Below are 27,222 nucleotides of genomic sequence, written 5' to 3'. Positions count from 1 at the left end.
AGCAAACATATTTAGCATCCTCTTTGTAATGATTTTGGAAGCCCAACTATCCAACTGATGGGGACGTGGGGAGCTTATTTGATCTGATGGTTAATATCAGAAATCCAAGTCATACCTGGAGCTCTGTGGGAAGTTTCTATGCAACTGGAAAACATGAGAAGTTTGATGGAGATAAATTACAAATAATTATTAACAATGTAAAATAGCTCTTCACAACTGCAAACTGTCCCGTACCCTTTCAATGGTGAAAGTTTAGCCATGAGTTGGAAATCAGGGGTCACAAGCCAGTTAAATTCAACTGAGTAGTTTAATAATTCCTCAGGTAAAAGTCTTATCTCACCAGGTAACAATTTACAGGACACCTAGTTCTACTGAAGAGTGGCTTGCTTGGAAAATGAAACAATACATTATTCTCCATGAGTTCAAACTCATACTCTCATGAGTTTAATTGTTAGCTCCTTTCAAAGCAATGCAATGCATTTTTATTTTTATTTTTTGGTAAAGACATAGTCCATTTTACATGATCACTTCTTTCTCCCTCCGAAATATGAAGTTCTGCTGAGCCACAATTGTCTTCAAAACATATACTGTGACTGAAAAGCAACAGAATTTCAAATCAATTAATCTATTGCACTTTGTGAAGAAATATATTTATATATATATTTATATATTATCCCCTCTTTGCCTTTGTTGGCTTCAGAAGGTAAAAGTAGCTCATTTGGCTGCATAAAAGTTTCTTTCTCCCCAAGCAGTTTATGTTCAGAATCAGATAGGCCAATGCCTAACTTCCTTTCTTTTATATTATCTGTAACAATTGGAAGAGTTTGAGAGAATAAAATCATTCCAGTAGCTGCTGAGAAGTCTCTGAGTCTAGAAATTAACTTTAGGTGCTATCCAATCATGGTCAACAAATAAAATGTTACTTATTTCCACATTTTATGAATATGTCCACAAAAAGAGCAAAATGAGGTCTCTCTTTGACTGACACTAACACTGTGATCAGGTATTATTACATGGATGCACTTTATAAGTGACAATAATATACAGACAGAATGGAAGAAAAACACCAACATTATTGCACATGGTGTCTGGGCGAGCGTTAAAACACTGCAATACGGGGTGAAGATTCTGTACATCTTGCTTTTTCTCAGCATTTGCACTAGAGTTTTGATGTAGCAGCAGTATCAATCGACATACATTGGAGAGCTCGGAGTCGTTGGCATTTGATCCAGGATTTTACAAACATAGCACGCAACGTCCACTGTTCGCTCCTCATACATTAGGATGAAGGGATGTTTCTGGTAGAAGAGAAGGGAACAAAATATAGTCTCACTTTTGGAGCACAGAAGGTGCCTCCAGAAGACGGGTGCACTCCCAAAGGTACTTCCATGCAACTTAACACTTCAGGTGTTATGAGTTGCTGCGCTGAGGTACCAGCTCACTAGATTCAGTAGAAGGGGGTCCAAGCATCAACATGGGCATATACACACAGAGAAGGCAGGTGGGGTACAGTACATCCCTTGGCCTTACATTTAGGAGGAAATGGATAACTGGTGAAGCAGACAAATCCCAAAATCAAATTTTAATTATACCAATTAAATATGCCGTGCAATTGCCAAAAAACTTTAATTCTCTAGATACACAACACAACCCCTGAACAAACTAAATGTGGGCTTGCTTCATTGCTCACCACAGCAAAAGACAAAGTAGCAAGCCCGGCCTCTCTGTTTGCACTAAGCAAGTAGAATGTAGCTCTTATCTCACAAAATGGGAATAGCAATGGTGCTGCTACAGAATGCCTAATAATATCTGTGGGAAGCTGCCCAGAGTGGCTGGGGCAACCCAGTCAGATGGATGGGGTATAATAATAATAATAATAATAATAATAATAATAATAATAATACCAAGCTTCAAAAGAGTTAAAAGTCTTTAAAGTCCTTAAAGTCTTAGCCAGTTCTAGTCTCATGCATTCACATATCCCATCATACTCACCAGAAGCTCCTTATACTTTGGCCTTTTGGACTCGTCCTTTGTAAGGCTAAAAAGATCAGTAAGAGGATTAGGGTGACAGAACATTAGCAGAAAAAACATCTGAAATTAAGTGTTGGGCAGTTAAGACATTGCACACTGTCAGAGTCTGCAATTCTATCACATGAATGCACCTATATGTATGATGATGATCATTAATGGTCATTTAAGTCACCTCTCTGTCCAAACGCTGTGGCTATCAAACCAACTCATACAGTGATAGTGACCTGCCTTCTCTTTCACCCAGGGCAACCAGTTAAAGAAATAAATTTTAAAAAGAGGACAGGGCTTCTGCAAGCTGTATAGGAGTGGGAATTTCAGCAGATGAGCCATGCAAGACAAGATGCACTATTGAAATTCCTCTTTCTACCAAACTATGCAGGAGCCCTAGACACCGTATTTTCACCTCTGTATTGCCTATTAGGCTCACAGTATATTGAATGTATTGAGAATCCCAGGACTGTTCTTGGTCTGCAGGTAACCAAGAAAATGCTGCAATATAAGCCGAAGCACTCTGAAGTCTGCAACCTATCAGTACGTCTCTCACTCCATTGTTTTAAAATTCTGAATGCAGGAAGTACACAGCCTTTCAACAACTTCCTGGCATCAGGGACGTTTCCTTTTCCTTCTTTCTCAAGACCTGTGCAGCATGAAATTAACCCTTCATAAACAAACACAGGGGGATTCTAAAAAAAGATCCTTCTTGCACTACAATAACCTGCCATAAATGAATATAGAGAGCTCAGCAGAGAGGAAAATGCCACAGTTGCTTTTCAAGGGCCTTGTCTACTTAACACAAAACCTGCTCCCCACCTTTCTAAGGAGGAAAGCACATCACTCGACTAAAAACAGTCTTGTCCTGCCCATCTGCCTCTAAGAAATCAGCTCAAGAGGCTAACTCACTGCATTTTAAAAACACTGCAGAAAAATGTCAAACCAACAGGTGGCAGAACATCAACACTGTAGTGAATTTGAAGTGACTGCCTTGCTCTAATCAGTTTGTAAAATGTACATTGATCATTCTCCTTTAAATACCACTCCTCTGCTTTCTCTTTCGTTTGATTACAGCCTCAAAGGTAATTGTTTCATCTTAAAGGTATCTTTAACTATTCTAGCTCCTGCAAGGCTCCAAATCACCACTGATGTAGACTAATATACTAAATGATGTTAAGTTGCTCACATAACTCTTCCTGAGCCCATTCTGGTGTGCTAAATGTAACAAGAGCAACTGACTCAGATCCACTTCATTTTATCCACAGGACAATGTAATAATTGTGCTGCAATGAGGCAAACACAGCTTATCAACATTCATTTAAAATAACACAGCTACAAACCTGCAGGTAGGCAAACTCCCAGCAGGAGGCACTGCAAATATATATTCTGTAATTTACAGTGTGCACTCTATTTGATGCAATTGCTGCTCCCTCAATCATATATCGAGGAGGCAACAACAAACGGATCTCCAAGATGTAATTAGGGGATACAAAAATCTTGCTACAGACACAGCCTGAGGAAAGGCCTCCCCACCACCCCAGTGCTATTTGTCAAATGTGAGAAGTCAGTAAGGAAGATCTGCGTTGCCTTCACATTGAGTGGCAACTCAACCAGGGAAGCACATGTCTAAATCTCTCCAAGCCACCACTTCCATCACACATGCAGGAAATGTGGCATTAATTTAAGGCTTGCAAGTGGCTCTTCATACTGCAGCTTTCTCCACCCAACCCACTTTCATCCTCAGTGGAGGAAAAATGCACCATTTCCAGCAACATGAATGCTCTTGGATGTTGCTGTCACATGCAAGTTGCTGAGGGACAGACTTGGAAGCCTGAGCCAGAACCACTTACTAATTGCCCTGAAGAGCCCCAGAGCGAGGCATACTCACCACAAGTTGACAAAGTTGATAAAACTTTGGGAGAATTCCCGTTCCTCTGAGTTACTCAGCTGTGGTGGGTCTCCCTTGACTACTTGTGTCAGTTGATCAAATACACTATTCCATTTTGGATAGGGGAACCGTCCTGTGGCCAGTTCATACTACACCGAAACAAAAAGCAACAACATGGGCTAGATTAGCCACTGTAAAGTTCATGGGGCCAGGAGGGCGGGAGCGAGGATTCTCCAGACAAGCCCCACCAGCAGAAGCTCTGTGCAAGGTTTCTAACTCCTAATGATTTAACAATAGCAACCCCCCAAATTAGCCAGCTGAAATCAAGAAAGCTTGGGGGAAAGCAGGAGATGGCTTGTGCCTGAGAAATAATAGTTTTGGTACTCAAAAGAGATTCCTAGACATAGCAGTAACTTTAAAGAACTCAACTCTCTGCATCTTAATCCCCCCTGCTCCCCACAAACATTCTTTTTTCCTTGTCTTTGCAACTGGATGTATTCACACTTTACCATTTGTGAAAAGCCCACAAGTCTGCTTTCCAAAGATGGGGGAGAAATTCTGTCTTGCTGCTGTAGAAGAGCTGCAATGCTTTCCACTTCTTTTGTTAAAAAGAAGAAGAATCATACGAGGTGTGCAGGCAATTGCTGGGGAAACGAGTGGGCAACTTACCAGCTGCTTCTTCAATTTAAATTTAAAATGTTCACAAATCAGCAGGCAAGCACTTGACCTCTAAAACATGAAATAATAGGGGTGTGTGTGTGTTCTGCACTAACCCAAGCCCCTATTTTGCATTTGTCTCTGGCTGACGGACCTCAAGCTTCTCATAAAAAAAGCAGAGGAAACAATGTCTACCCATTCCTCCTAAACATACTACAGTCATACCTCGGGTTACAGAAGCTTTGGGTTGCACACCGCGCCGAAACTGGAAGTACTGGAACGGGTTACTTCTGGGTTTCGGCGCTTTGCGCATGTGCAGAAGCACCAAATTGCAACCTGCACGTGTGCAGACGCAGCGCTGCGGGTTGCGAACGTGCTTCCCGCACGGATCACGTTCGCAACCCAAGAGTCCACTGTAGATGCTAGGGCAGGGATCAGAGGCATCCCAGGGAAATGAAGGAGGTGGTAGTTGGAGTTCCTGGTTTCCCCCTTCGATACCACTGCCACCTTTCCCACCCCTAGTCAGCTCCACTTTGGGGGTGACTACTAGGCTAATGCTATGGGTGTATGTGCCCAGAGAGGGTACTTTGCCCAGCCCCTTCGAATCTGGAATTGTCTCCGATTAGGCCGAACCCTTGGTTTCTACCTTTCTGCTTCTGCTTCAATACACTCTTCTCCACTCCTACTAAGTTTGCTGTCTTCAGTGGTCCAAACCTAGGAAGGCTGGGCTTACATTGGCTCTAAAGGGGCAGCAAGGAACAGATTGCCTAGCTTAAAGCATGGTTCTTTTGAGGTTTAGCATGCATTGCTGCCCCCTAGCAACAGAGTAAAGTCACTGCTGATAAAAAGTAGCCACGGAAGCCAAACTGCGTAGCAGAGGAAAGCTGAGGCAGGTCTGTTATTCAGGGAGGCAATGCGGGCCCCACCACAGCATACATGTTCACAAGAGTAATGCCAGTTTAGCTTTTGCTTCTCCTAAAGCTGCTTCACAAGCTGCTTTAGGGTTTTATCTCCAGCAGCATGCAAAGCCCTTAGCATTTCTCACTTACCAATGTAATCCCTAAGCTCCAGACATCAGAGCGGACATCATATCCTTGCCTGGATGCACTGGGGTCTATCCTCTCTGGCTGAAATTAGAGGAAGAATATCAGTTATATAAGAAGGAGACAAGAATTTACTGAAGTGGGATATGGAGGAGGATTCATTTAACACCAACTGTCCCTTCCACGATCCTAATCCTAATGCAGGACTGCAAGTACTCTATTTAAAGCAAATCAGAATCCTGCAACATGGTATGAATTATGCAAATGAAGTAAACATTAGGGGATATTTAAGTGATTCCTTTTTTACCCACCCCAAAACTGCAAAGACTGGCCTTGAGGGGAAATCACTGCAGCTATCCTTCTGAAATTTTTGATTTCTCACTAGTGAAGGCGTAGGAAGGAATTGGACTTGGATGAACACTGAGCCAAATTAGGCAACCCCTTAAGCATCTTTGACTGAGGCAGACTGTTTTCCAAAGTACTGAATCTGGAGTCTGAACTGAAAGCCCTTAATATGAGTATTCTCAGGATAATTAGATCCCATGGTTCCCGCTTGGAAGTCATGGACAATTATTATATACAAGTTTCATCACTGTGAAGTATTAAACGTATTTCAATGTTTTAGGTGCCTAAAGTCTAGATATTATTCTATATAAAATTACCCTCTTATTTTATTTGTGAATTTTATGATGTTGTATTGTTATGATTGTACTTAACTATGCAATCTTTTGCAGCACTTTTGTCCAATCTGGTTCTGCTTGGCAAAACCATCTGCTATTTAATGTCACAACTCAAGTGTATTAGTCTCACTTGGCTGGTGCCAGTATTTCTGAAAGAATATGCTTTGTTTCCCTGTGGCTTTGAATCTGGGATCACTTCTCCTTAAAAAAACTAACACATCCAACTAAGAACAAATGGCAAAAGAATCTGTATTTTTGGAAATCATGTGTAACCATCTGTCTGTTATTTAAATGGCAATAGGGGGCATCACTCTTAGACTAGTCAATTTTTCTGCCACATTTGGGAACTAAAGCTGTATTTTATTGATCCATGCTACCACAAGGCACCAACATCCTCATAGAATGTTACTAAGCAATTCTCAGACTTAATTTACTCAAAAAGAATTTTATTGAACTGTATGTTCCCTGCACCTTTGTATGGTAACCATCATGGCCCAAAATGTCCTCACTCTATTCCTGAGCCTCTTCTTCCCAGGAAAAGCTCTGATAGGAGCCACAGGGTTTTACTAGCTCATTATAGATTCCTCCTACAAATGACCATCTAAATGCAAACACATAGAAAATGGATGCTTCCAATACCTTCGCCAGTAGAGGGACCAGGTTACTAAAGCATGAAAGAGATTTGATTACTGCAAGAAAAGCTGTTCAGCATTACCTTGGGTGTGCAGTGATGTACTGTACTAAGATTAAGCTGGAGAAGCCTCACATCAAGCTAACTTCATCTAAGTTTTAGCTTGTGAAGCTGAAGCATGATTTCAACCTCAGCCATTCATGTACAAAATATTTAGCTTCTGCCTATACAACAAAGGGAGTAAAAGAAAGGATTCCATTTCTATTCGCACCTCACCCATCACATATAAGTTTTCAAATCCCACTTACTGCCATGTAGGGCCGGCAGCCAGCATCTCTGGTTTTGGCAATGGAATCCACAAGTTGTCCACTAATGCCGAAATCACAGAGTTTAATATTTCCGTTTCTGTCCAGAAGAATATTGGAAGGTTTAATATCTGCAACAGATGTGGGAAAACAGAAACATATTTAAGCAGATAAGCAGCAACCAAAGCACTTCAGTTTCTAACTGCTGAAAATTACATAGCGTCAGACACCAAGTCACGACTAAAGACAGCAACCGCAACTGCATGTCACAGTAAGCTAGTCACTCCCCCTCTGGAATCAACAGGAGAAATAAACCAGGAACCTGGATTCAAGCTTGCTTCCCATGATATCCGAACTCAGCATCTCGGTTTGTTGCTCCCTTACAAACCAGGATCACTAGCCAGCCTTAAACCATGGTTTGTTATTGGCTTACAAATCCTGGCTTGTTAGGGAGTAACAAACGAGGCACCTCAGCCAGCCAAGCAACCAACCAATGGCAGCAGCTTTGGTGTGTGAGAGACTTAAATGGGAGAAACCTCCTCCCATAGCACTATGACCCTGTTCTCCACACAGAAACTTGTGACTTAAAAAATGTAACACCCAATGAGTGTTGTCAATTGGCTCTGTCCTAATGTCAGCCTCCAACTGGTAGCCCAAGAGAACCAAAACTCACATGGACATAGTGAAATATAAAATGATCAAGTGGAATACCCCAAATAGTTGGGTCACAAATATATTTTGCATAATCTATAGGCATGCTCAGGAAGAACTGCGTGTGACAGACATGCCACACAGTAAGAAAGGCAAATCCAGAAAAAGCCTACCTCTGTGAATGATTTTCAAGTTTTCTTTTAAGTGGTTTAGTGCTTTCACAGTCTAGGAGAGAAGGAGAAATTTTATTGAGAACAAAAATATAATAAAATGCCTGCTATTACACAATTCAAAGCCAAACAATTTAAAGATGCATCTCAGACAGCTTATAAGGCAGAAATTTAATAGCTATACCATGTTACAGTGCAGTTAATGCAAACAAAATGTGATAGAAATGGTTGTGTAAGACTGTGGTTTGTTTCCCACTTGTGCTAGTAGGGGCAATGGGTGGTGCTGGGGCATGGGATAGGGGGCAGTGCAGTCCCCAACCAAGGAGCTCACCCCCACGCTTGCCTCCCCATTGCTGGACTCCTGTCATTGGCATATACTGCTATTTTCCTTTCAGAGATCTTAGCATGTGGGACACAACCCACCCACCTAGAAGTGTATTTTGTGCTTTCTGTGCCCCTCCACCACCACAAGAAAAAAAATTCTGAAGCCGCCCTGGCAGAGACTGAGCAGTATAGGGTAAACCATAAGGCATGGTTCACAGCAACAAGCCTAAATAAGCCAAATCATCTCCCGCCTAGATCCTGGATTTGAAAATCAAAGCAGAAGTGTGCACACACAAAAAAAGGCAGCAGTGAGAACAGAAAGAATACTTACAGCTAAAGTGATTTTGCCTAGAATTTCTTCTGGAATAACGTCATCTAATACACTATATACATATTTGTAAAACTTATCAAACGAGGTAGACATGAGCTCCATACAGATCCAACAGTCACCCTAAGAATAAAAAAGCAGTAAGCAAGACATGTTTTACTATTGTTAATCTGAAATACACATATGGGGTGGTCAATGTGCAACTCTTGCTAAGCTGTGATGGAAAGGGAAGCATAGAAAGAAGGCCCTTGGACATACAAACCAACACCGATGCAAACCTTTGCCTTACTAAGAGAGACAAACCAGAACATATATATTTCTGTGAACAAACTTCAAGTTGGTCTGCCTCACAAAATATTCTGCTTCCTCTTTTGTCAAATTACAATTGGTCTAATCAACTACTGTATATAGTCGAGTATAAGCCAACTCGAATATAAGCCGAGGCACCTAAATTCACCACAAAAAACAGGGAAAACTTATTGACTCGAGTATAAGCCGGTTCACCACACCACAAACCTCCTGGTGGGCTGGAGAGCGTGTATGTGCATGCGCACACAGCAGAGGGGGCTTCTCTCCCCCACCCCAGCCCCTCCTGTCTCTCTGCCTACCTAGGGTGCTGCCAAGAGGCAGAGGCTGGTGGCGGCAGAGGAAGAACGAGCAGCCCAAAAGGGCTGCTTTCGGGCTGCTCATTCCTCCTCCTCCACCAACAACAGCCTCTGCCGCTCGCAAGGGCAGGCACAGGAGCTGTGCTTGGCAGAGCTGTGGCAGCATGAGCGGTGGCAGCATACAGCTTGCTCCGACGAGGGGATGCTGGAAATGCGCTCGGGTGGGACCCTCATTTGAGTATAAGCCAAGGGGGGCTTTTTCAGCATAAAAAATGTGCTGAAAAAGTCGGCTTATACACGAGTATATACGTTAGTTAGGTGGCATGTGACATTTGAATACAATAGCAGTTGTCCACCCCAAAATACAATGGCATTGCATTCCTCGTGACCCCTGGAGTAGTCAGATGCTTGCTAGGCTTCTCAATATCTTGGGCCAGCTATTATATCTCAGTTTAACCTATCTGGCAGGGTTGCTGTGATAAAAATGGGGGAGAACCATGTACACCATCCCAACCTCCTTAAGAGGAGGAATGTGATAAAAGTGAAATGTAATAAAAGGTAGAAAGCTTGAAAGCCACAAGCGTATAACACATCATTATAATGAACCTTTTGAGAAACACTGAAATGAAATAGGCATTTTAGAGATAAAGCAGTGCTAACGTTTTCTTTACATGCATCTCCCCCACCAAACTAGTTTACCCTTGCAAATTGTCTACTGCCTGCCCTTCAGTTAATGTGCTTCATTACCCATTAAAAAGTCATAAAACGTATTAACTAAATCCGTTACAAACTAAGCAGATTTTGAGTGCCCACCTCTCTGAAGAGTGCTCCATAAAACTGAACAATATATGGGCAATCACTACTTCGCATAACTACATCCAAATCCATTAAAAGCTGTTTCTGTTCCTTTTCATCCACTGTCGAACGAATTCTCTGAAAGAATAAGAAAGGAAGAGATATCATAATTAAAGGAAACAGAACTAGCTGTGTTTGCATGTCACATTAATATCTTATTATGGGCTCACCCACATGAACCATGTGCTGCTCAAAAGCGCCTGCTTCACTCCTTCCACTCTCCAAGCCAAACTGGGAGCAACAAACCACAACCCATGGGCTTTGACATGTCATCTGAACCATTTTAATCAGCTCAGGTGAATGAACTTTAAATACTTAATTATTAAAACATTTCAAGTGGGTTAGAAGGGGGACATAGTTGTGTATTTTTAAGAGAAATGAATAACCTCTAACCTGTAAGGAAGGTTAGGCTGAAGAACAGCAACTAGCTCAAGGACAACCAAAGAGATACATGCCTGAGTAAGGATTCAAATCTGATCTCCAAGGTACTAGTCCAGAAGTCTAACCACCACACCTTGTCCAGTAGTTTACGATGATGGGAAGATAGCAAGTTGGGGAAGGCTGACTTATGCTATCATTATCATGGAACAATCCATATTTGAGGATGAATATTCCCTTTTATTAGGCAGTATTTTCTTCAGTTCAGGACTCAATTCATGGGACACATTCCAGCCTAACAAAAACATTTGAGTAGGCCGCAGTGCAAGGCTGGCCACAGGTGTGGCTTGGAGAGGAAGCATGGTCTGGAAAGATTACTAAGGACCATATTTGGTCCCCTGGCCTAAGGTCCTCCACCCCCTCCATAAAGAATATGACATGTTGGTAGCCAATCTGCGACTAAGGGCCAAACTGCATGGCACATTAAAAGTGCTTTAGGCACTGTGTCATGTCTCTCCTTTTAGAAAAGTTAACTGCAGTGGATCCTAATCCTAATCCAGATTTTGATCCTTTACCCATTGCTATTTTCTAGGCAACCTCCTCCAGCACTACCCACAATTTGCTATCACCTTCTGGGGCAGAAAAGCTTCTGTATAGGGTGATCTTCCAGGGAAAACAGTGAAGGCTCAACAGCTAACCTCTCTTCCAGCCCCAATCCAAAATCAACATGAACACCCACACCCCTGTTTTTCTAAAGAAAAGGATAGGGCCAATTCTAAGCACACAATTAAAAAATGCTTTGAACATTAGCACGTAATATGGCCCCAAGAAGACACTTTACAAAAATATCCCCGGTTATAGCATAACAATATGGATCTTTATATGCTAACTATTAAGAGTAACAAAAATACCATACCCTCCCCCACCAAACGAATGCTGATCAAAGCCACTTGAGAAAGTTATAATAGCAGGCATGGGATGTTTCTGCTTTGTTCTGGAGACACTATACAATTCTTCTGGGCACAATTATTCTACAGCTGTAAAGCCATTACACATTCCAGAGTACAAATAGTAAGCAGCTCAACTGTTTGCCTAGGAAGTGATGGGCAGAACAGAATGATCCAAGTAAAGAACTGCCTGTTACATAAAAGATGAAATGGGAACTCTAAAACACAACTGCAAATATAACACATTCCACCTGTTTTTCCTTTTTCCAGTGTTTCTTAACTCTCTGGGCAATACCTAAACTGCATATAGGCCATGCCCTCTAACCTTCACAATTCCCTTCGGCTTGGAACTATTCCTAGCCTTTGTATACAATACATTATCCAATCTTTGTATTCCCAAGGAATCCCATGACCAAATACAGTGGTGCCCCGCAAGACGAATGCCTCGCAAGACGAAAAACTCGCTAGACGAAAGAGTTTTCCGTTTTTTGAGTCGTTCCGCAAGACGAATTTCCCTATGGGCTTGCTTCGCAAGACGAAATGTCTTGCGAGTTCTTGCGAGTTTGTTTCCTTTTTCTTATAGCCGCTAAGCCGTTAATAGCCGCTAAGCTGCTAATAGCCGCTAAGCCGCTAATAGCCGTGCTTCGCAAGACGAAGAGACTCGCGGAACGGATTAATTTCGTCTTGCGAGGCACCACTGTATGCAAAGCACTTGCCATTGTGCTCTCCTTGATTTCAAGATCCCTGCAAAAACGCAGTTTATCTCCAGAGTTTTCAGACCTTGCTCCCATTTTCTTCTCCAGAATTCCTCTCCTAATATTTATTTACCATGTTTCCCTTTCTTCAGTGGCTGCTGGTATCTGCCTCACCTTCCTGTTTTCTGTAGAATTCTGTCTATGGAATTTTAGAATTCTTTCTTTTCTTTCCTTTTCCTTTCATTTTCCTGGCCATCTATATAGAATCTTTTTCCAGCGTTATTTTACCATAAAACAACCACCTATTATCAAGACTTTCCACAGAAAACACAAGCTGAGCACAAATCAAGGTAGGGTGATCTTGGGAAGATCAAATTGGTTCCAGTGATTGTGGGAACCTCCAGAAAAGCATACCTGGGGGCAGGGAGGAGATCATCCTGTATGGCAAGCTGAGAGAATCATCATAATAGTGCAATGCTAAATTCCTCCCATAATTTATTATTATTTAGTATTTATTACTGAATACATGGGAATGGATTAAACATCACCATAATAGCAAAGTTTGAATATGGCAATTGTGTCTATCTTACAGATAAATGTATGACAGTTGCTGAGGTCAACGTGAAAGTTATGTGAATCCTTAAATGTTCAAGGACCCACTAAAGATGTATCAGGGAGATGCAATGTGATGTGTCTCTCAGGTAGCCTGTCCATTGTGTTTACAAATGTCCACCTCTGCAGCATACACAAGTGAAACCTGGCTAACAAGCAAAGTGTGAAGCAGTCCACACTGGATGCAACTCCTTGTTGGTACTGACCTATTTATTTGGTAGCAAACCTTAATTTGTTGCTATGCAAAACCCAAATATTGACCCTCAACAGGACTCAGCAGAGGCATGGCTACACAGAAAAAAATATGGCATGTTCCACCCTACAAATTCAGGGAGAAGAGGGAACAAGACAGAATGGATTCCTTGTAGGCCAGAATTCACTTATGTAGCTCAAAGACACAGATGCAGGAAAAAGCAGGGCGAAGAACATTTAATATTCCATAAAGCATACTGTTCACGCCCTCTTCTACTCCTATTATACTTGATGACTAGTGACCTACATGTTATGAAACCTGCCAGTATATTTGCTGATAACTGGACTGAGTACAGGGCTCAATTCTGCCTTCACTTCAAGTTATTTTATAGCCCAGTGTTGTTAAAAGAGTATTACAAGAAATGAGTGGGACGCAGGTGGCGCTGTGGTCTAAACCACTGTGCCTCCTGGGCTTGCCGAATGGAAGGTCGGCAGTTCGAATCCACATGATGGGGTGAGCTCCCGTTGCTTTGTCCCACACTCCTGCCAACCTAGCAGTTCGAAAGCACACTGGTACAAGTAGATAAGTAGAAAAAATGAAAACTACTGTAGCAAGGCAACTAGCTTGTTCCACAAAGGACCCTGACCTGTCCACTGCAAAATTGCATTTAAGAATAATAAACCTGAGCTGGATTTAAAACCAGGAACCTAGAGATAAAGGGTCTCAGTATATATACAGTGTTTGTGATAAAAATAAGCTTACGTATATTAGATGTTCTCCTTAAATTTTACAACCCATAATTTTACAAACCAGTTAAGTATTTAATAACACTAAACTACAAGGCAAAATATACAGATAGCGGGGGAAAGCAAACAACTGCTGAGCGCAAGATGGATGGATATTAAATTATCCACTATATGTTGCCCCTGCAGTTGGAAAGTACAAGAGTAATTATGGGCATCACCTACTTTAACAGCCATAATTTGCCCACTTGGCTTGTGGACCATTTTGTTGACAGAACCATAAGCGCCTCGTCCAATTTCTCCAAGATCTTTCAAGTCCTCTGCAGTAAAATCCCAATGTTGTTCAGGGGAAATCTTCAATTTTCCTGATGATTCAATGCTGTGTGTTCTCAGTCTCTCTCTGCCAAAAAAAAAAAAAAAAATTGGGAAGGGATTTTGCCACATTTTATATCAATTGAAAACTTTCTCTTTCTTACAGCACTGATTAAAGCATTTTTACAGAGTAGTGAACATAAAGCTAATGCAATAGTATACTTTCCATGAAGGATCTAATCTAGATGGAGGTAACAGGGCAGGACACTGTAAACAGTTTCACCTAAAGCAACTAGATTTTTTTTAAGCTATTAATCAAGACCATCTGTCTCATATTACAATAATTGTATGTCTATTTCTGTGGTTGTTTATAAATTCCTGCATAAAACTGTATTATATTCCTATGAAATGCAGAAGGATAATATTAGCTATGCTACGCAACATAAAGCAACTACATTCTTCTAGAGTTAAGTTTAGGCTGGTGATTGTCTTTCCCCTTTTATTCCCTGCATTGGTAATACCATAAAGAAAACCCATACCTGTGGTTGTTGGGTTTCCGAGAAGAGTTTATAAATATTAATAGAAAACAGAAAAAATGAAGGGATCATGTTAACTCCAAAAATACATGCAGAGCCAATATTCTGTCAGTGTATTTTTGAAGTAAAAGAAGATTAGTCAAAAAGCCACAAAGCCGCTGGTGCATATTTTAAGGCTTGAAGAAGTGTGCAGAATTTGGTGTCAGTAATAAAGGATACTTTTTACATTGGGTCAAACAGACTTCCAAAGCTGTGTTAGGTTTCTTTTCTTGCTGACAAGTGGTTCTGCATGAAGAAATACAGTTTTTCTATTTTTGTCTTCCAATATGAACAGTGCTCATCTCAAGACAAATGTGAAAGTCTCCAGTATCTTCTACCCATCATTTTCAGTGTCAAATGTTTGAAAATGAAGCTTACTCTGTAAGAGGAAGGTCTCAAAGAATTCAGTAGGATTATTATTATTATTATTATTAAGCATGTTTAGGATTGGACTGTTAAACTCTGGGCTCCTCAGCTGCAATTTTAGAAGTGCTTCGTAGTTTTAAAGCCCTTCCTCTCAGCCCTGAACCAAGGAACTTGTCAAACCTGATAGCTGAAAATTTAATGTGGATATTTGTACAGTGGTGCCTCACAAGACGAAAAGAATCCGTTCTCTGATTCTCTTCGTCTAGCGGTTTTTTCGTCTTGCAAAGCAAGCCCTTTGACGGATTAGCGCTAGTAGCGCCTTATCGGATCAGCTGATAAGCGGCTTAGAAAAGGGGGGGAGGGAAAAAAACCCGCAGGAACTTGCAAGACATTTTCGTCTTGTGAAGCAAGCCCATAGGAGATTCGTTTTGCGAAGCACCTCCAAAACAGAAAACTCTTTCGTCTAGCGAGTTTTCCGTCTTGCGAGGCATTCGTTTTGCGGGGCACCACTGTACATTTATCACAAACTGTGATTATGGTAAGAGCAGAGAATACTTCAGAAGTAATCACTTAAGTAAAATTATGGGAAATTAATCAAATTATCAAACTCAACAAAAGCACTGCAATACTAGTTTTGGAATAAGTCCAAACATGAATTCAAGAAAGACCCTCTAAAACCAATGAAAGAATATTAGATGGCAAAAAGGCTTGATCTAAGGCTTTTTAGTTCCTAGACTAGACACTGGCTCAATTCAAACAGAGCCTTGGCCATGTACACACCTTCCTCCCCTTGCACACTGTTACACAACCTCTTTTGTGGCAAACCAGTTTGCAGTTACATCCAAATAGGCGAAAACATAGTTTGTGACAACCAAAGTTTGTCTGCAATCTGAAATGCTAACCATGGTTTGATCATGGCTTACAACTGCAGTTTGCCACAAAAGAGGAAATACAGAACGGTGCAATACAAAGGCCTGGCATTACGTAAGAATACCAATTTCTGAAGATGATGAAGTATCTCTCTCCCTTTCTCCAGCATCCCCTGATCTTGGTATGTCATCTTTAATATAGATTCAGCTATACAAGATAAATATAGAGGCAACATAATACTGAGCAAAAAAAATAATCTATCAGCATCTCTGAATTCCTGTCTGTGTCATAAATAAACCACCTACAAGACCTTTCTACAAAATGTTAATGAATGAAAAAGGAAAAGAAAAGAATTTAGAAGCTGAGAGAAGCTGAAACAAAAAAGAATAAATAGAAATTCAATTGTAAGCTTTGCCATTTGCACCTGCTAAAGATAAAGCAATTTGTCTTAGAAATCACATTACACAGGTGTTGGGAATTAATTGCTCCCAATCTGCTAGCACATTGCAGGATACTGGTAATATGAAATACTCGTGCTTTTAAATAAACCTGAGAAAAAACAACCTATAGGGAAACAGACACCCCAGATCCTACGAAAAAGTAAACTGATGTCCTGCTAATTGTCTTCTGCAGCTACAAGGCTGAACATCCAGAACCCGTTTACAAAAACAGACACTGCTCCCTAAGTCTGCTACTCCTAGGATACTGGAGATTCATACAAATAATATTGGCATCATCATAGTATGACTAATTTTTTTGGGGGGGGCATTATGGGTAGTTACTGAAATACCCCCAAATAACACATATATAACAAGAGCACAGCTCACCATCTTGCTAAGACAAGATTTCCAGGACTCGAACATCAGTAACATGTAGAAGAATTCAAATGGCTTGCCCCCACCCTGATAACCTTGGGATAGATGTGGCCAAACTGTCACAAGCCTGAGCTGGTGGGCTAGGACCCTGCCTCCCTCTAGGTTAAGTAATGAATAAAACAATATCTATCAGGTTTCCGTGGAATTCCAATATTTTTATCTTAAAGTCAAAGGCAGATACCGTTTCTGATTCTATCATTAATCAACCCTTCAGATACCTAGGTGAAAGGATCATTTGGATGCTTAGAAGATCTGCCTAATTTAGTTGTGTGTGCAAACTACTTCCATTTTCCTTTTCATACAACCAAATATTAAAATACTAAGAAATTAATTTAGCTACCAGAAGCTTTTGGTTTTTATATGGAGGAGAAAGGAGAGAGAAGTCATAGTAGCACTCAAAATATGATTATAAACCAAAGTATACAAAAGTAAATCAGGGTTCTATCCACAGTGAAGGTTTAAGTCAATGTCACTACACATCAACACAAATCCATTTAAGGTTACTGTATTTAAGTAACACCAGAACAAATCCTCATTTTCAATATGTACTGTCCTTTTGTTAGGAAAGCTGCAGGAAAGCAGAGCTTAATATATATACAAAACGTTTCTGTACCACTCTTAACATCATTTTAGGGTGGTGCACAACAGTGTTTAAAATATACATATCAAATTTAAATTAACATTACTGAAGAATATCCAACAAGGGAGAAAAGTTCAATTCTGTGCCTCATGGTGTCTGACATCTACGAGAAACCACTGCACAAGATTTTTCAGTGTTTTTGGAGTGCTATGTCATCAGGAGTTGATAACACCCAACTCCAACTGTGTATAGGTATGACTACAAAAGTGCCAAACCACATAGAGGGACAGAAGTATGCATGCAAGCTTGACCCTCAATGTCACTGCACACGCCCCTTCTCTACTAAGTCTCCAAGCGTTCCCATCTTGTATAGGGATTCTACCCACATTCACTTGAACATGACTGATCACGAAGAGAGCTGTACTTGCATTCACCTGAGGAGCATCCCTACACAGACCTTCCCTACACAAGAGAAGGTCAGGGACTGAATGAGGGAAGTGTGCATGATGAAGTTTGGGGCAGGGCTTGTACACTGGACCCAGAATCCCTACACAATTTGGTGCTTACATGTTCAGACAAGGACCTGAACACCTCTCCCACCTCTCATTCCCATTTCAGTCCTAGCAGAATCAGTGACTGAGACTGGTAATGCACTGCATGGCGCTAAAGGAATTTAAATCTAATTCAGAAGAGATTAGTTGATTAGTGCAGCTGCTGGTTCACAGCAGACCTTTCTTTTTCTATAGGCATATTGCCTGTTTATTTTATTGTTTTAAACGTTTCTGACTCTCTGGAGAGGAGTATTTCATTTTTTCCATCTTACCTTCTGCTAAAGTAAGCCATCAGATTTGGGGAATTTACAAGGATATGCCTCAGTTTCTTGTAGAACAAGAACCATGTGCTAGTTAATAAGGCCAATCTAGAAGGCATACAAGTTGCTAGACAGCTGCTGAAACAGAACTCAAAGATTTGGGACAGGTATACAGCTCCAGCTAAAACCCCAAACTTTAGCATTCTTGTTCTAAGGGTGATAAAACTGTTTGTGACTCAATGAGAAATACTGACAGAGCAATTATGCACAGAGGACTTCTATACAAATGCATCTGCAGGTGATCAGTGTTGCCAATCACACATTGCCCGTGGGATCCCAGTTCTGATCACTACTGTTCCACACAGACTAATAGTACTGGGGGAAAGAGCTGTTTTTATGGCAATATCACAATAGCTCTAAATCCCCTCATCAGAAATATCATACGTTAATGCTTCCTGATTCCATTGTCACCAATCGGGGCATTATGTAGAAGGGGTCCTTGTGAATGAGAGATCTATGAGCCCAGGATCTCTGTGGAGTAGTAAAACCTTAACACAGCACACTGCAAGACTACAAAGCAATATTCTAGTACAGGAAGATAACATAGCAGTACCTTGTTCTTAAGGGTTTGGAAAGCCAACTCGATGGAGGGCAATTATCAATACAAAAGATCTCAGAATTTATAGATTAACAAAAGAAGCCAGTCTTAATTCTTTCCAGGTCTACAGAAAATATGTGTACGTGCTGTGGTTATAACAGTACACTTTGCAACAGACAATGGAACCATTAGTCAAACCAATGGCAAAAGAACATTTTAAAAGGCCTTCATGCTAAGGGGGCAGATTTACTACGAGAAGGAGTGCTATGGAGCTTGAAAGCCATTATTGCAACACTTGTAAGTGCTTACGCTAGTCAAATCATTTGCCACATTTTATAGTATGACAAAAAAAAATATGAACAAACTACCAGCAACTGAAAGGACACAGAAATAATTTCACAGGAGTGAGACCATCAACAGCCAACAATCAGAGACAGTATTTCTTTCCTAAGAGGCAAGGTATCAAGTAATATTGCTGCCCTGGCAAGACAACAGGCACTCTTGAATCCTGCTTGATCATTCTTGTTTGCTTTGCCCAGATTTTCCAGCACTGGCACAAGAGGTATTACAGATGTGCTGGTAAATGACATACATACTGCTGCAGATGCCTAAAAACTGAAGCAGAAAAGCTTTGGGACAAAATTGCCTGTCCCTCTTCATCACAACAAAGAAATATATCAAACGATGTAAACACATCCTGTAAGCATTGCCACTTTTCAAGGCAAAGCATCATAGTCATGGCATGAGACCCCAATCTCTGCGGAGGAGAATCTTATGCATGGATGCCCAGGGAGCAGAGCTAGTGATATGCCTGATTCTGCGCATAAGACCAGCAAAGTGAAGCCTTCTTCAGGCAATTATAGCATGGAGGGGTACTGATGTGTTTCTCTCGTGTGTGTGTGTGTGTGTGTGTGTGTATGTATATGGGATGACTTAACAAAATCAGTGATTTGAACATGATGAGCCCAATAACCTTGTTTGGGATAGCAGAGTAGTTAAATTGGAATCTACTGACAGATCCCTGGGGGATGTGAAGTAGATTGACAAAGACTGGCTTTCAACTTAACAAACAACGGCAACAACAAAATGATCCCTGTGGAAACCAAGGGGGGGGGGGAGGAGAGGATGATATATGACCAAGTATATTTTTGTAAGGAAGCACTAGAGGCTCTTTTCAGTTCCAAAACTTAAAGGCAAATTCCTGGGCTTAACACACTTCAGTTATAAATCTTTTATACCTGTCTCCAGTTCATGGGATCTAAGAAAATAACAAAGTAGTCCCCAGAGGCCTGCAGTCTGCTACCCCAAACCTCTAAGTTACAATTTCACATTCAGCAAAAAATATTTTAAGGAAATAGATTCTTTTATTATAACTTTTTATGGAGTTTAAATCCGATCTAAAATAGGGTATAAAAATACAATTTCCTTTATATGAGGATTGGTTTAATTTCCTAAATTACCTTAGTGAGTATGAGGCAGGGGACCTTAGAGAAGACTCTTTATTCTCCTGGAAGGGTAAACATGGAACTAGCACAGTTATTTGCATTGTTTGGGCGAGTAGCTTTAAGGTCACACCATTTTAGCTACCCAGAAATGTACTGCATTGCCTGACTCAGAAATTTGGACCTGATGAACTGCGCCAAATTGATGAAAATACTTGATCTTCTCAGAATGTTTCCGTATCCTCCACGACTCGCTACAATGTTATGTTAAAATGTTTTAGAAGTACTCAAAGCCAATATGAATTAAGAAGATTCAGAACAAAATCTAACACCCGCGCAATGGACGGCAACTCTTCAGTTGCCTTGGGACTCATCTATACAGCTGCAAATAAAACATTTTAAGTGTGTTTTAAGTGCAATATACAATGTGACACTAGTTGGTGATGGTGAGCCTTACGGGAAATTCAATGTATTTTCAAAAAAACACTTTTAAAAAAGCGTTTTCAGAACAGTTTTTATAAGTGTAGATTCTACCTCAATTGTGCCTCAGGCTTACTTCACCAGAAGCATACGTTTCACTTTCACTGGTCCATTACGGTAATTGTTTGGGGGGGGGCAGTTTTACAGATCAATAGGTGTTGGAAGTATGGCAGCTACAAAAATAAAATAATACTTCACAAAAGATCACTTGATTCATAGGTTTTAGAGCTGTTCTATCAGTGAAGGCTTTTTGGAGGCAATATGCAACAACCTTATAACACCTGCATCAACTCCATCCATTATGGTCAACCATGCTTGAGAATTATATGTTTATGGTTTTAAAAGGAGAGGTTTTTGTAAACTAACACTGAGTCACCCTCTGAATACCAGTACTCTTAAAAAAAAAAATACACTGTCTTTCTAGAGCCAATGACAGTCAGCTGGGACAGAACATTGGGAATTGCTAGTACAAATGCAGCAATAAGCTTTAAACAATAATAATGAAATATATGTTGAAAGTATTTAATAATTAATTTAAATATATATATATTAATTCACTCATAATATGACAAATTTCTGCAAGGATCTATATTGGTGTTCATGCCTTTTTCTTTCTTTTGCTTTTTCTATTATGAAAATATCTGACAACGGGGCTAACAGACAGTCACGCTTACTGTAGCCTGCTGGAAAGTTTCACGATCATCTCCGCTTCTCTCCTTTTGAAAGTGAACGGGGCAATGTGATTACTACCCATTGTTGCTTGTGTATCACTTCAGCCAGGAAAGAGTTGTAAAAATGACAGGAAAACACAGTGCTGTTATCACATGACACAATAACACATACACACATAGTAACTGAAAAGACAGACTGCCTTTTATATACAAAATGAGCACATTTCAGTTCCTTGTTAAGGGCTAGTCTATACCTCTCTTTTTGGAAAAAGGAAAAAAAGCAAAGTGTGTGGCAGTTCATTTAAAGCCTTTTTGAAACCACTCATACTAATGCATGAAAGCCATGGAAGGCTATAATCCGCTGCCACCTTACTTGAGAGTAAATCCCTCGGAAATAAATGGGGCTTACCTCCAAGCAAGACCATTTAGGAATAGCATGCAAGCCTTAATTTCAGATGCAGTATTTCCTTTTGTCCTATGAACTACATACCTGCAATAAAATTGCTAGCTAAAATCAACTAATTAGTGCCACTGACCTTCTTTGTCACAATTTGCTACATTGTTTACCACTACATTGCTTCATCATGTTTTGATAAAGGTAAATTTCTTACCTGAAAACTAGTGCTTGTGTCTTGGATCCACCAATCAGGAGAAGTAACTATTACTCTACTTATTTAGATCGGAGTGAACTGAATTCTTCCCTAAGAAACTGGAAGAGCTAGAAGCTAGCTTTCACTGTCCACTCTGTGATTGTGTGAGGAACAAGGAAGTTTCTGGATCCGAATCTCTCACAAGTATTTCCAGGTAAGAAATCTCCTCTTCTAACACTAACAAAACCTACCCCTTTGCAGGGGCAGAACAAACAGGAGAGGAAGATTCAGTATGTTTACATACATAAAAACCAACGGTCAAGTCAAGACTGTTAGGAAAAGGGATGTATCCAAATCTCCTTGAGTCCTCTGCTAATTAAGGAGAGACAGAGAGGGGGACACAGAGATCTGCCATGCTGCTTCTCTGATCTGCTTCTTAGGATTCCCGCCCCACAAAAAAGGAAAATCCAACCAGAGGCTCACAAGTAAGAAGAGAGAAAGTAAATTATTCTGATCTCTCAGTGGTGTTGAGGTTTCCAATAGGAATGGGGGGTGGATACAATGACCGTTCCTAGAAATTCAAAAAAGTAAGAGAAGAAACGAAGTCCTTAAGGCATCTTCTTCAAGGATCTAAGGTGAGATACACAGGATAAATAATGCCTTAGGCAACTGTGAGGGTTGTACCACTGTTCCTAAAGCAACGTGTATATGAAAGCATCCTTCGGAAGAGTAAAATGATAAGGAACCTTGTCTAAGACAGTGGAGATGAGCTCACCATAATCATTCCAGCGATCTCTGTTGTGAAATAAAGCGAACTGTAATGGTTGGCATGGAGACAGTCTTTACTCAAATATAGTAATTCTATAATTCTTGTCAAAAAATGTACTGGAATTAATTCTCTCTGAATAGATTTTACTTTTCTAAATCCTGAACCTTCGTCAAGGAAAAAGAAAAACCTGAGTTGGATGGTGCCTGCCCCAACCCTTGAGGGGAAGTTTGAAGCTGCACGAAAAGGACATGGGGGGGGGCAGTTCTCCAGCTAGAGTTTTAGATTATTATGGGGCTGTTCAACACCGGTACTCTGAAGAAGAAAGCTTAGGGGGAACTTGCCAGTCTAGTACTTGCTCTTCTATTCTAGATACGCAGAATCATTAGGTACTTCGGGATTAAAGTCATGTTCCAGCAGACATGATTTAATTATGGCCAAATCTCCCTTGCTCTGATTTTATTTTGTTTTTTTATGACCTGAAGATTTAACGCAATGCCATCCATGCTGCAGCCTTCAGAATCAAGAACTTTAGTTCAATTTCATCAAGTTTTGAAGTGTGTACTTTGGATCTTAGTGCCTATCTTAGGAAGCCATGCTCCAACTGCAGTAACTTATTCCTCTACATGCAACTCATCTATGTAACCTGGATGGCCTCAACAATTCTGTATTCAAAGAGAAACTAATGACTTATGAACGTAGTAAAGATGTTGATCTGGATCACTTGCAAACCCCTTTCGAGCTCTCTAGCCACATTCACTTCCCCTCAATGCTGTCAGTTTTATAGGGTATAGCAAGAAAAGTGCTGTGTAAAAGACTTAGCAGGAACTGTGAACTATTGGGGTTCAAGAATTAAGCAGAATTCTTTCTGATGAAATGCAACAAGGTGATGGTCAGCTTGAAAGTATCTGTCTGTATCTCACTTCTTGCAAAGAAATACAATCTGGAGATCTGGAGGACTTAGCTATACAGCTGCAAACAACGTTTTGAATGTGTTGTAAAGTGCAATAAACAATTGTGACACAAGATGCCGACTGTGAGCTATAGCAAATTCCATGTATTTTTCAAAACGATTTTAGAAGAAGCATTTTCACAACGTTTTTAACCTGTGTGTAGATTCCATCCCAATGAATGCCAGAGCTTATCAATCTGCTTTAGCTGAAGCAGCTAAACCTCAGTAAACAGGGCAGAACCAGCTTGGAAAAAACTCTTACCTGGCGGCCTTTTACTTTCAAGAAAGCCCACTCTCTGCAGCCACTGTGCAACAAACACAGCTGCACTACAACAGGGAAGAAGCATACCTGCTGCTGTTCTGGCAAAGTGTTTTATCTCCCAGTTGTGCTTTGGGAAGCGGAAACTCTTATGTCTGATCTTTTGCAATATGGCAGCAAACCACCAAGGAAAATGAAATATTTCTAGTCTCAACGTGGTTCACTATAGCAGCCTCCAGGACTCATTAACAGGGCTCCATATATGATATAAATACCCAGCCAGGGCTGCAACAATTGTGAGTCAAACATAAATCACCACAGTACCAGAACAGCCCCTAGGGTCTACAGATGTTATTGTGCATTCTGTATCTTACTGTATAGTTTACCTAGAATTAAGCAACAGACTCATGTGCATGGAAGACTGTACATCTACCACCTCTACAAACTTGCAGAATAATCTACAATCAATCTATGGAAAAATTTGACCCTAATCCATCCAAATCAGAAGAACCAAAGTCAAGCCAGAGGTAGAAAAAAAGGAGGGGGAAATGGAAGAGTGAGTAGTAACAATACTGATCTATCATAGGACTTATGTGAACCTTCCCACTGTGGAAGTTGTTGCTATGTTAATATTCTATGGTGAAACTATGAAAATGAAGTACTACACTGTTTACAAAACACAAAATGAGAATCTCTGTCAATCTATACTACACAGAAGAATTACAGGCAATCCCTGATTTGTGTGGGAGTGTGTGCACGATGGTGGAGCACACATAAGCCCACTCTGCCCCATTATGCCTCCTTCTCCAGCCGCTTCCAGGTCAATTTGATGCACATGTGCACAAACATGCGCAAATAAGTTGTTGCCTTTATATACATGTGGCATCTGAGGTAACTGCTAATTCAGGAGATCTAATTCAAGCGTTGGCAAGGACCTAGACACACCATAAAACATCAAGTCAGAGTAACTAGTCTTAAATTTATCAAGTTAAAACTATAGGACCAATACAGACATATTACAATTACATGTATGTAACATCATTTTAACCACAATGTTAGCACATAAAGTAACTTTTACAACACACATAAAGAACTCTGCTCCTTAACTAGCCAAGGTGACAGGAGAAGGCACAAGACGGTGCAATAAAGTGTGAATAAACTCTAACCTGGTGGTGGGCACACTGGCAGCAGTTTTCCACAAAGCTTTATGCCTAATTTACATTTGGCTGCAGAACATACCAGGCTGCTTCACCTTGAATAAAGTAGCCAACCACAAATTCTACAGAAAGAAAGCTAACATTATGCTAAAACCAGTTCTTCCTTATAAACAGAGAAGCCTGCAAGCACACATTGATACTTATCACCAAGTATATTTATCCCCTTCTGAAACCACTTTTCACCTGAACAATGTGTTTTGGTAATCTCCTCCATAGCTGTTTTTTGGGGGGCAGTTGAATTCTGGACAGAGAAAATCTTGGAATGAAGAGCTTTAAAGAAGATACATTCCTTTCCTCAACCTGCCTGTAATAAAAGCTGCAATTTCCTATCTGAAGATTCCATCACTGAAGCCCCTGAACACAACCTGTGAACCCAACGAAGTATGCCTAAGGGGCAATTAAATGTGGGTAAGGAGCAGTATAACCAATGACTGCCATTAGCTTTAAGGACACAAAGATCAAGCAAATTGTCCAACATTTTCAATCGTTTAGAAAAATAGGATAAAGCCTTCAAAACTAAGCCCAAATGCCTAGCCTCCACAGGAGAAAATATCCTCTCTGAAATTTCAGCATTACCCATCTAGGTGAATGGGATGACAAACTACACCCCCAAAATCTAATCAAGACAGTTATGTTTAGGCTGCTCTTTTATACAGAATGAAGAATAACAACCAACTCATAGAATGAAGAATAATAACCAACTAATGAAACACTATCTACAATGACTGGAAATCAAGATTTAATCCAGTAACAACAAATGGCCTCATTCATAGCACATATGGACTTCCATACCAGGTAACAAAGTAAATATCCAACACAAGAAAAGGTGTCTAGAAGAAGAATGACATATTAGAAAAACCCACATTAGCAAAAGATTTTCAAAAATAATTTGATATTTTTTTAGATGTTATGATCCTTACTTGTTAACATACCAGCTCCTAAGAAAACCTTCATAAATCTGAGACATAAGATGATAAAAAATTAACCGCTGAACACTCGCAGTGCAATGCTAGACAAGACTACTCAGAAGTAAGCCCCACTGACTTCAGTGAGGCTTGTTCCTAGGTAAGCTGGTATAGGATTGCAGCCTAAATACTAAATGAGGAGTTTGTAAAGGTGAGGGGGACAAATGGATAAAACAAGCCTTTCCTATTTCAAAAGAACTACCCAACACAAATTTTACAATAGAAACAGGCTTCCTTTCACAGACTACATAACAAGTTTATTCTCAAAACAGATTATTGATGATGTTCAGTGTCAAATGTAGGATATGTTTATCTATACAGTGGGTGGTCTAGAAAAAACCCCAACACAATATTTGGGAAGCTGGCTGTTGCAGAAAAAACTTATTTCTCCCCTTGGCCAACCTACTTTATCAAAATAGTCTTAAATTCAAAGCAATACCACCAGCTGCCTGATGAGCCTGAAACTAGGGATTTTATTATTAGATTCAAGAAGAACTGACAGACAAGAACAGCTATTATCTACAGAAATTCCAGTTCAGAAAGTCACTGGATGAAAAATATCACTATTAAAGAAAGTCAGTAGAAGGTGATGAGTTAACTTACTAGGAATAAAGGTCTTATGAAGGTGAAATCTATCAAAGAGAAAAAGTTGAAAGACAAAAGTTGTGCAGAACCACTACACAGAGAAAGGACCTATGAGGTTATTGTGAAAAGATTGTGTCCAGCTAGCTTATATATTCTAACATGGGGATAAGTCCTAAGTCCTTAAATTAATATGGCATTTTATAAATGGTGGTACTGCTGGATGCAAGAACTCTGCAGGCTGAACCTTGCTTCTCTTCTTTTTGGATGAGAAACTGGACATCTTATAAGAATGTCTACTGAAATATCTGCATCTTCTGGTTTTCAGAACTGACCTTATAAGTAACAGGAATACTTTTCCAAAGTCCATCTATAATTACTTGGATAGCTTTAGAATCAAAACAAGGAAGAGTTTCTAAATAAGGAAATGAAACTGATATATTCATAGGAAATAGAAAGCTCTGAGCTATATGAACAAAGCCGCAACATACAGACACACATACATGGCAGAATTGTCCAAAGGAAGTACAAGCAACTGGAGGAATGACAGGCACAAAGCTCTGAGGATTTTTACTCTGCCGGAT

General features: G+C 40.3%; 1 protein-coding gene across 16 annotated transcripts in view; it reads right to left on the bottom strand.

The window, feature by feature from the left end:
* Positions 1 to 288: 288 nt before the first annotated feature.
* MAP2K4 (mitogen-activated protein kinase kinase 4) overlaps positions 289 to 27,222 on the bottom strand; it is a 46,752-nt gene continuing 19,818 nt past the window's right edge. For 11 of the 16 annotated variants that reach the window (XM_082213866.1, XM_082213859.1, XM_082213867.1 and 8 more), the window contains 10 exons: positions 21,311 to 21,406; positions 13,953 to 14,127; positions 10,118 to 10,237; positions 8,703 to 8,822; positions 8,051 to 8,102; positions 7,230 to 7,357; positions 5,617 to 5,694; positions 3,911 to 4,059; positions 1,993 to 2,038; positions 289 to 1,298 (listed from right to left, as the gene is read on the bottom strand). In XM_082213866.1, the coding sequence (XP_082069992.1) occupies positions 1,185 to 1,298; positions 1,993 to 2,038; positions 3,911 to 4,059; positions 5,617 to 5,694; positions 7,230 to 7,357; positions 8,051 to 8,102; positions 8,703 to 8,822; positions 10,118 to 10,237; positions 13,953 to 14,127; positions 21,311 to 21,406 (1,078 nt within the window). In that variant the 3' untranslated portion in view covers positions 289 to 1,184. The remainder of the gene's footprint in view (positions 1,299 to 1,992; positions 2,039 to 3,910; positions 4,060 to 5,616; positions 5,695 to 7,229; positions 7,358 to 8,050; positions 8,103 to 8,702; positions 8,823 to 10,117; positions 10,238 to 13,952; positions 14,128 to 21,310; positions 21,407 to 27,222) is intronic. The other 5 variants (XM_082213869.1, XM_082213874.1, XM_082213860.1 and 2 more) reach the window with 1 other exon arrangement.

Source organism: Podarcis vaucheri (genome assembly GCF_965113315.1).
Source record: "Podarcis vaucheri genome assembly, chromosome: 2".
NCBI lineage: Eukaryota > Metazoa > Chordata > Lepidosauria > Squamata > Lacertidae > Podarcis > Podarcis vaucheri.
The sequence above is the reverse complement of the archived record's forward strand: the minus strand, read 5'-3'. Positions and strand labels throughout refer to the sequence as shown.